Source organism: Notothenia rossii (assembly GCF_949606895.1).
Source record: "Notothenia rossii genome assembly, chromosome: 4".
Classification (NCBI taxonomy): Eukaryota; Metazoa; Chordata; class Actinopteri; order Perciformes; family Nototheniidae; genus Notothenia; species Notothenia rossii.
The window spans coordinates 44,584,362-44,595,376 of NC_136902.1; the positions used below are offsets into that span (position 1 = coordinate 44,584,362).

General features: G+C 40.2%; 1 protein-coding gene across 1 annotated transcript; it reads right to left on the reverse strand.

Moving 5' to 3' along the window:
• Positions 1-1,396: 1,396 nt before the first annotated feature.
• On the reverse strand, positions 1,397-6,398 carry LOC307034832 (ephrin type-B receptor 2-like; the record flags this gene model as incomplete). Its single annotated transcript, XM_079673758.1, has 4 exons — positions 1,397-4,516; positions 4,880-5,035; positions 5,131-5,324; positions 6,318-6,398. The coding sequence occupies 4 exons, from the start codon at positions 6,396-6,398 to the stop codon at positions 4,408-4,410; spliced, it is 540 nt and encodes a 179-aa protein (XP_079529884.1). The 3' UTR covers positions 1,397-4,407.
• Positions 6,399-11,015: the final 4,617 nt, after the last annotated feature.

The window sequence follows — 11,015 nt, forward strand, 5'->3', positions numbered from 1 at the left end:
ATCTACCACTACACCCACTCAGCCCAAGACATCTAGCACTGCACCCACTCAGCCCAAGATAGGGGCACAACAGAGAGTGCAGAGGGCATGTCAACATCTGCAGGACCCAACATTCCATCTTTACTGCTACTTTCTGAGTGCGGTCCTGCCGATATTTGATGAGGCCAAGCTGCAGCTAGACAAACCCTGCATACAAGTACTACACAGGACTTTGACCACACAGCTGAAGAATCTCTTGAACTGATTTGTGAAGCCTCAGTTGATCAATGCAGCTGCTAAGGTTCACCAGGTACCATTTAGGGAACCAAGCAACCAGAAGAGCAATGAGACCTTGTTCATTGGGCAAAACACCAGAGACTTCATAGCAGATCACCCTGAGCTTGAGGAGCTGCAGCTGGCCCAGGTCTTCAGCGCTGTGCGGGCATTCTACATGAAGGCTGTTGAGTACATGGTGAAGAAGTTTCCCTATGATGACCCAGTGTTACGGAATGCTTCTGTGGCTGACATGTCTGCACGGGACAGCGCAGACTTCAATTCTGTGAGGTACTTCACAGGCAGATTCCCCTGCTTGAAGATGAATGCTGAGGAGATGGACAAGCTTGAGGGTCAATTCATGACCTACCAAACCGATGCTCTGCCAGAAAGCATCACCAGCTGTGACAGACCAGACACACAGTGGCACCTGATGAGTCAGCTGAAGGATGGAAATGGCCATCTCAAGTACCCTTTACTCTGCAAGGTAATGCTGGCTATCCTCTGCATCTTCCATTCCAATGCAGACTGCGAACGCATCTTCAGTCTTGTCACAAAAAACAGAACGGAGTTCAGACCTAGTATGGGAATGGAGACCCTGAGTAACCTCATTACCCACAAACAATTCATGGTGGCAAAGGGGTCTGTCTGCTACAAGCAGGCGTACTCCAAGACAACTCTTGCCAAGGCCAAGTCAGCAACCTATGACCATCTAAAGTGAGAGGTTGATCAGATGGTCATGTCACAGCCAAAGGTTCCCTTGAGTTGAACTCTGTTCTAAAAAAGGCTGTGTACAGGTTTTTCATGTGTTATTGTTCAGTATTGGTTCATGATGAATTCTGTTCGGTTAATAACAATTTTTTTTTGTGTATGTTGGTGTTTAATTGTGTGCAACAGTACAGGGAAAAGGAGAAATGATACACAAAAAATTTACTTTGCAGAAAAACATGTCCTAATATGACCTAGTTTGCATCTCATAGCATGTAAAGTCTCTGGCTTCTGATAAGATAAGATAAGATAACTTTTATTAATCCTATAAGGGAATTGCACATGTTATAGCAGCAGGGTGATAGGAAAAGGAATAGGGAACTATATATACATACAATTTACAGTAAAATAGAAACAGTTGAATACAAAAGATAAATAGAAATAAGTAAAGTAAAAATGAAATAAGGGGGCATTCTGGGGGCTTCGGCGGACCTCGGACCCCCCGCCGGAAAAAAAATTGCCTTCCTCCGCTCGGCATGCTACTACTTTCTATAATACAATGTTGGCAGCTCTGATAAAGGGAATATGCACCTTTGGAGAATATGTACAGGAGAGATGATCGGCGTGAAAGGGCCCATGTTTAATGGGGACAAGTGAGGACAGGACATGAATGTCCTACTGAACACCTGGGAGGATCAACACTCATTTGGAAGGAGATCAAAATGCCTTCTTCTTCCCAAATGTAAAAGGACAGCATGAGCTGTTTATTAACATGCATAACACAGCCTCTTTTTGCAGCTCTAATACAATGATGGTATTATAAGTACTGCGACAAACCCTCCCCTCAGCAGCCAGGAGTCATATGGATTGTAACAGTGATGGGTACTTCTGACAAACAACGTTGTTGTTTCAATTGAGGAAAATCTTGAAAAGGCCCATATCTGTAATCTAATTTAAAATACAAAATGTTTCTCTTAATCACAAGATTATTGTAATTGTGAGATCAGAAATTCAGATATTGTGAGTGGTGGTATTCCAAGTGAAGAATGGGCTTTGTGATGATTGTGATGAAGCAAGTGATTCAGCTCAGATATCTGTATTTAAGTTCGTCTTTCATCAGAAATAAGCTGACATTAACAATATGAGCATTAGGTGGAATACAGCTCTCGTAATAACGGCAATATATGGTAATATATTATATCATACCGATGCATTTGTGTACAACCTGTGTACGTTTAAAAGCACAGCACAATGAGCTGGGAGATAACTTTGGAATTTGGAGATATTTATATATATGCAATGTAATGTAATGTAATGTAATATATTTTCAACACTCAAAACACATCAGTGTTGGCGGGGTAACTGGACTGTGATAAACATCAGACAGCTGTTTGTTGGGGTCTACGCCAAAATAAAGCAAAGCATTTTGATATGTACAAGATGATGACTGTGATTCTTCTAGAAATGCCTGAAAATAGGAAGCATAGTATCTGAAACTCCAAAACACACCTGCAGCACTGAGAAGACTTTGATTTGAGTGAACTGTTTCCTGACTCAGACCGTCCCTACTCACTGGACATGGGAAGGTCAATCAGAGGGAATAACAGACAGATTGGGTCTAGTCAACATTTGCATATGGTCCATTTCAGGGGGCTCAGGTGTATTTCAAGGTTTCAAATGTTGGTTTGGTAAAATGATTAGAACCCTATCAACAAAGTGGCTTTTAAATATCACTGTTCATGACATTAATGGTAATTTTAGACGAGCAGCTCAAACTACATTGAGGGAACCATTTGTAAAGTCAAACAACAAAAGTTAAACATCATATTCAACTTCAGAGATTGAAATATGAGGTGACTTTTTGAAGAGCCCTTTCAAAGGGCATATCTCTTCACCTCATCCCAGATGTGGAGCAAATGAAAACGACACCTAACACAGCCCCTGCCTGAGCAGCAATGACACATGACAAGAACTGCAGACTTCTTAACTTTAACTTTGCACACAACCCAAGTTTAATTTTCCTATGGCCCAATTCCACCACATGTTGCGGCTCTACTGGACTCATGAAGACTTGAGTAGTACCCCCCAATAGAAGATCCCAGAGAGCTGAATGGATAAGGTGGAGGCCAAACTGCAGACCACTGACTAGCGTGTCAATGGACATCCTGCACCAACCAGACGTTTCTAATTAGCCAACCTACTCTCAACAGGGATCGCTTTTTTTTCAATGGAACCAAATGTAAAACAGGCTGGTAAAACTATGTCTTAAACTGCAACGTCCAATAGAGCAAGTGCAGACGTTCCTGGTGAATATGGAAGAAATTCAGTCCCGTTGACTTAGAGCTGTCAGGCAGTGTCAGCTGACCCTTCACTGAGGGCCGTATGCAGTGGAAACCTATATCGTGTGAGGGGGGCGAGTCTAGTAGAGCTGCTGCATGCGCTGGAAATGCAGCTTCACCAGAGTGCAATAATCTGCCTTCATGGTGCTGGATATTGTTTGGTCACTGCCATGAACCCATGTGTATTTGAACTATTGTTTGATTTATTTATACATTTAGTATTTTTAGATATCTTATAATGTTTGGAAATAGAGAATTTGACTATTGATGGCAGAGTGTGTGGAGGTGAGGAAGTAGGCCAATCAACTGTGGGTATCTGTGGGTACAGTTACTATGAATGAAGTGCTGTTGTTATGAGCCATCTGAAGTTACTACTGCTAATGACAAGTATGTTTTCCCCCACAGATCCCAGAGCTGCTTCAGAAGCAGAGCGTCTGGTAGATGTGTTCACAGTGCCACTGCAGACTGGACCAGAGGAGAGATGACGTTTCACATCAGATACAATAACTAGTGTGTGGGCGCATCCTTTCCTGTGAATGAATGTGCGTACACTGGTTGAACCATGTGTGCATTTTTGCATTCCAGTCTAAATGCCTTTAAAACAGCCAGCCATTAAGGGTCCCAGCACTGTGCTCAGGGGCCGCTCATAGAAAACGTGGAAGACCAGCGTTACTGTTTCAGAACCATCAGTCAGAGCTGCTCTCAGTAAGAGCCGTAAGAAATTCTGCATCAGAAAGAAATAGGTGCTGCCTGCCAGCTATGAGCACATAAGGTAGGTTGAGTTTAGTTGTCACTGTTTTTCACTTTTGTTCATTTTAATTTCCAGCAGTGAGTCATGTAAGTGCAATGCCAGTTTTGGAAACTGATTGCTCACTGATGGTTGAACTTGGTGTGTTATTATTAGAATAAACACAAGGAGTCCTGTGAAGTACACAGAGTATTTGAAGCGGGCTGTGGGTATGGTCCTCCACAAAACAAAGGCCTGCATGTTAGCTGAACATACAGCAGCTACAAGAACACTCCTATTGCTGGTGGTGTGTGTTAGTGTGTGTGGGATAAAGTCACTGAAAGTGTCCTCGATGGTTGCAGGTAGGCTTCCTCTGCAACATCACACCTCCACTGAGGTGATCTGGTTCATCTGGGCCCTCATGGACTGGATGCTGTTGAGGATCTTCTTCTGGTGACCGACCAGTGTCACTCCCACTCTGAAGATGTCCCTGAAGATAAACCATGTGTCAATATGTCACCACACTCACACTGCATACTGTAATTCAAAACTAAACTACTGAATACATTCCAATTTGAATCCCTTGTTATTCCACTCAGGATACCTACATGCTGCTCTAACCGAGGATAGGAAAATATGTAGACTTTACTTTATATTATATTTCATATTTGATTACACATATTTTCTATTGCACACTAGGAGCATTAACAAACATTGCATTAGGTTTTGAAATAAGATGTAACCAACAATAATCAGGAGATTCAGTATGAGACTCATGATTATACTCATGTATGATCTCTCTTTGTGTGAGGGTTAGGGTTAGGGATGGGGTTTTAAGGAGTGTTGAACATACTCCATGGTCATTTGCGACACCAGTTCAAAGGTGGTGAAGCTTTCGTTTGCAAAGTTCTCCTTGTACAGGCCCATCTTTATGGCCTCCAGCCACTCATCCACTGTGCTGAAAGAGGCGAAGTCTGGAGTGGAGCGGTCCAGCAGAGGTAAGTGAACACTGCAGCACAGAAAGAAGTAAGATAACAAAATGAAAGCCTGTGACGAGGTCATTGAGCGGTCTAGGTCATTTACAGTGACCTTTCATTTTCATACCTTGATGACACCGGTGTGGTGGCCTTCAGGCTGTTGGGGTTGCGGATCATCTTGTCCAGGGTGCTGACAATCTGGCTGAATTTGGGCCGGTTGTTGCGGTCTTTTTGCCAGCAATTTAACATCAGCTGATGCAGGGCATTAGGACAGTCCATCGGGGGGGGCAACCTGTAGTCCTGCTCTATGGCATTGATGACCTATAACGATTGATATGACAATTCATTCAGAGTCTGACAACACGACTTGAAGCTGAAAGAATCCAGAACAACACTCAACATTTAAGACACACAATCCCTACGTCTCTCTAAAGCAGGGGTTCCCAAAGTGTGAGGCACGCCTCCCCTGAGGGGCGCCAGAGAGCTTCAAGGGGGGCGCAGCCGCCAGAAAAAAATAAAGAGAAACAGTGAAATCTAGCTAGTTAACTTCAGCTAAATGTATGCGAGCGGCAAAATATGGATAGATTTTTTGTGAAGTTACCTAAAGTGAGAGAGGAGACAGCGTCTGTCAGAAAACGGAGGAAGTATGACAATGATTATTTGAAGCTAGGATTTTCATGGACCGGTCCTGATGACACTCCACTGCCACAGTGTGTTATCTGCAACGAGGTGCTAGCTAATGACAGTATGAGACCATGTAAACTCCGGCTTCATATTGAGACGAAACACCCATGTTTGGTGACCAAGCCACAGGAGTTTTTTGACCGGAAGCTCAAGGAATTGCGGTCACAGAAAAATGTCATTGACACATTTAGCACTGTGAATACAAAGGCAACCGAAGCATCATACCGAGTGGCGTTATGGATAGCTAACGCAGGTAAACCTCACAACATTGGTGAAACGTTACTCCTCCCTGCTGCTAAAGACATCTCCATCTCAACTATTTCTCTCCGAGTGCAACGTATGAGGAAGCTGCCATCCTTAACCTCAACATGTTTAAAACATAAAGATAAAGAGGTTTAAAAAAGCTATTGTTTCATGTTTTAAGGAGGTGACGCTTAGCCAATCAAAAAAGAGAAAGGTAGCAAAAACAGAGCATTTTATGATATGTTCTCTTATTGGACCTCTTTGAAATGCAATTGAATACCCTTGCATTATAGCAACAACAACATTAATAATAATAATAATAATAATAGCAATAATAATTGGGAGGGGGGGCGCGGCTGTGATTATGTTCTCTGAGGGGAGGCTCACCTTCCCACACTTTGGGAATCCCTGCTCTAAAGTAATGAATGACAGGCTGAAAGTAAACGGGATCCGGGACAGGGGTTTCATTTGACCCCAAATGAGTCTTGGCTTTAATTATCAAACTGTCATTGCCATATTAAGACCACAAATGCAGTGCTTAAATAGTGGTTGATAATATTTGTTTGAAGATGAAAAAACTGTTTTTTATCTTTTATGTAATGATGAGGGTTATTAAATCTATATTAAATTATGGTTTTGAATAAACACATCAGTATTTAAAAAAAAAAGTCAAACTATAAAGTACATCAGACAACTTATATTACTGCATTTGAACTATATCTAGAATGTCACAATTTTTTAACTAATTTAACCTAAGTGAAGGCAACCTAAGGAGTGGGCACTACAGTCAGGAACTAGCTTACTTTTTTAACATTGATAGCCTTGATGTTAACACTGAAATAGCGTTAAAATCAAAGTGCCTTTAAAGAAAAATCTATTCAGACAAAGTATTTTATATTCTAGTTTTTAAGGTTTTGCATACATAAAAGTGTATCTTACAGTTCTGTGAGAGAATTACACACAAATCTGCCGCCTGTCAGTAAAAAAAAGTCTTAAAATCACTAACTTGCCTTTTAGAGAAACAGTCTTTGAGAAAATCAATTCAGACAATGTACTTCATTTTCTAGTTTTAAGGTTTTGCATTAATAAAAGTGTGTCTCAAAGTATCTTGACGAGAGAAAAAAATCCCAAATCTGCCTTGTGTCAGTAAATAAGTGTTAAAATCACAAACTTGCCTTTTAGAGTCACAGTCTTTAAGAAAATAAATGTGTTACAAAGTGATTGACATTCTACTAGTTATAAAGTTTTACGAACTGTATCTAAAAGTATCTTGGTAGCAGAAAAAAGTAAAAAATCAGTAAAGTCATCAAAAACTACAGTGTTTTACTGGATTTTCTTACTTAAATCAAAAACTGACAATAAGAGTCACATTCTTAAATAACATCTATTTAGACAAAGTATTTCATTTTTCTAGTTTGAACTTTTTGCATACATAAACGTGTATACTGCATTTCCTTTTTGAGAGAATTACGCACAAATCTGTCATCTCAAAACATTCTATTGCAGTTTTTTATCTGTTATATGTCTTCTATATATATATATATATATATATATATATGTTGCACTTTTGGAGGAGCCTGTGACCTACTTTTTTTCATTGACATCTACACTAATGGGCAGATTACAATAAAGCCTTGAAACTTCAAATTATCAAAACTGTATTGTCTCACTGAAACAGCCCTAAAAATCACAAACTGCCTTTAAAGAAACCCAATTCCTTACAAAGTACTTCATATTCTACCAAGAAACCAAATTCCTTACAAAGTACTTCATATTCTACCAGTTGTAAAGTGTTGCACACTTCAAAGTGTATCTAAAAGTATCTTAGTAACACAAACAAAAGCAAAAAGCATTAATGTTAACAAAGCCTCAAATGGCTGACTCCTGAACTCCGTAATGTCCCCCTAACATGACACTTAGACTATGTACATCATCCAGGGAAACACACCAGTAAATACACCTCTCTTTGTCTCCTCCAAGAGCCTCAAAGGGCGGACTCCTGAGCTCCATGATATCCCCCTAACATGGCACTATTTACATCATCCAGGGAAACACACCAGTAAATACACCTCTCTTTGTCCGCTCCAAGAGCCTTAAAGAGCGGACTCATGAGCTCCATAATGTCCCCCTAACATGGCACTTAGACTATTTACATCATCCAGGGAAACACAACTTCAAAGGGGCTTCCTTATAGTTAACAAAGTAATTCAACAATAACATGTCATATAACCTTATATTACCACAAAAGAGTCAATAAGTAATATTAACCCACTATTAAAGAATATTACCTTATAGAGGGCATTACAACCACAACAGGTGACCGAAAAACAAGTCATACTATCCTCATTGACTATAATAGCTTACTAGGGGGATACTACAACAGGTGTCACATCAAAGGGGACATAGTCTTATCACCCCTTATTGAGCAACATCATTATGAGGGGGCTATAAAAAAGTCATACTATCATCATTAACTGTATCTGGTTTTATCATTGACAAATAATGACCTACTAAGGACATCAAAGGGGTAATAAAGTTATCACCCCCTATTGTGCAACATCCTTTATGAGGGGACAATAAAACAATAAACATAAAAGTCATAAAAGGGTCAAAGGTCAGATATGTAAAGTCTTATCACCCCCCATCTATTGTGCAACATCCTTTATGAGGGGGCAATAAAACAATAAACAAACAAGTCATACAAGATAAGAGGGTCAAAGGTCAGATGTCAGGGTGACAGGTGCCACATCAAAGGGATTTGGAGGCGGGACTGAGGTTTATGAGGGTCATAAATCACTCTTATCAGGTACTTAATCTCATTCGGACACATAGTGTGTTCTTAATACTACTGAGCTGAATATCAATGCACAAGCATATGATTTGTTACTGAAGTCATTTTTTTTAAATAATTTTAAATACATTTGTTTACACTTCTGAATATCTGCTTTCCATTATTTCCCCTAGCCTTTACGTTATTACTAAAACTAATAATAATTTGAATGTAGACACTATTACGTAAAACTATATACAGTATATTTATATAGTGTCAGAGTTATAACCATCTGTTTAAGGGCTACCTTAATACTGATGGCATGGGACCACCCCTCATCATGAGGAACGAGTGCTATACAAGACGAGCAGGGGGCTAGTCAGTTAGCATGCTCATTGTTTTGCTATCTTTGCAACACATCACATAGACCAGGGGTTCCCAAAGTGGGGGTCGCGAGATGATTACAAATAAAAATGGAAAATTAAAACAAACAAAAAATTATTTAAAAAAATTGATTAATTTTTTGTATATATTTTGAAAAATATACATTATTAATAATAACGTTTGCATAGACATTTTCAGGGGCGGACTAGCCATCTGTATAATTTCCCCGCAACGAGGCTCCCCCTTTGACAATCCCCATGGGGCCGTGCCCGCCCATCCAGGATTTGGGCTCGCGGTTTTAATCAGGGCTGAATACAACATTTTAATTGTTTTATTATTATGTTTATGATTGTTATTTGTAGGGCTCTGTCCTAATATTTATTTTTGTTTTAAACTATGTTGAAAGATTAGTTTAATAAACATTTTTTATTTTGCTATGAAATTCTGAATGAAATTCTGAATGAAAGGCTGCGCCCGAGACTGGTTTTTCGCTGGGTTGAGTCGTATGGGTTTGTGAGTGAGATGCGGCACAGCAGCCTGTCAGTTTACTCTTGCTAGGTTAGTTTGGCTATTATCATTTATATTTATCTGCAACAATGGATATCAGGAAGTGGTTCATGAAAGGAATATGGCAACTCAGCGCCAGATGCAGGCACATTAGAAGAAATATGTTACGTTACCAACGTAACTGATTTGCCAGGGACAAGGGAGGCTGGCAATCAATTATATTTTGAAGAGAAATTGACTCTCAAGCCGGCTCTCTCACAAACTCCGGCTCTGTGCGCAAGCAGACCGCTGCACACGCTATCTGCCTCGCTCAATCTCTCTCTCTCCCTTTCTCTCCATCGCTCAACCTCGCTCCTTAAGTTTGCCTGCATGCTTGCCCAAGTTGGCACAGCGTTACAAATGTGCCACAAAACCAACCAATGGATCCAGCCTATAATAAGACCGTCAACAGCCTTATGGCAACCTAAAACCCCTCTGTTTCCGTAAAAACAATTCACGAGCGCCTCCCCCCCCGTTAACAAATCTCGAGCGTCTAACAGCCCCTCACCCCCGTTGACGATTCAGATTTGCCGGGAAATGTAAGTTTCGGGGTGGGCCCGCCCTGGTAAATCAAATGCCCGCCCAGAGACATATGTCTGCCGCCGGGTTGTTTGTACCATTTTCAGGCGATTTGTAATCTGTTCTAGAAAAACTATGTGTTTTTTAGGATTTCAAGAAGCATATAAAACAAACAATGGATGTATTTTATGAACATTTATCCATGCTGAAAGTAGATTTAGATGTGTTAGGAGTGAGATAGAGATTATTATCTAATATATGCATCTGATGAAGCATTGCATGAAGACTGTTGATGATCAGAGGCTGTTGTTGGGGCTGCATAAACGTTTTTTATTTTGTAGACAGACCATGCAGGCCTCAGAGAGTTAAACTTGGGCCTGCGACCATAGTTTTATTGTATTTTGTTTTGAAAATCCACAGCGGAGGTCTGTGTCGTACTACATGCGGTGTATTTTGCATATCTCTCAGTAGCCAACAATCTGTGAGTCTGTTGGCTCGGACATAAACTGGTGTTTAAAATAATACTACATAATAAATGTAGTCTACATTTCATAATAAGAGGTGTAAAACCTGAGAGGATTTTAAATCGCATTTGAACTAAATGCTTATACAATCTGTATTTGTATTGTTGATTTAATGTGTGAACGAGGCGATATAGAGAAGGTTAAGCTGTCATTATTAGGCTGTAATTTGTTATATACTGTTGGAATGGGTAAGCAGGCCTATTGTTTTTGGATATTTGTGGAGTTAGGTGGTCCATGAGTGTTTTTTATTGGTTAAGTGGTCCTTGGTATGAAAAAGTTTGAGAAACACTGCGCTAGTGGATTGTCAAAGGGGGAGCCTCGTTGCGGGGAAATTATACAGAT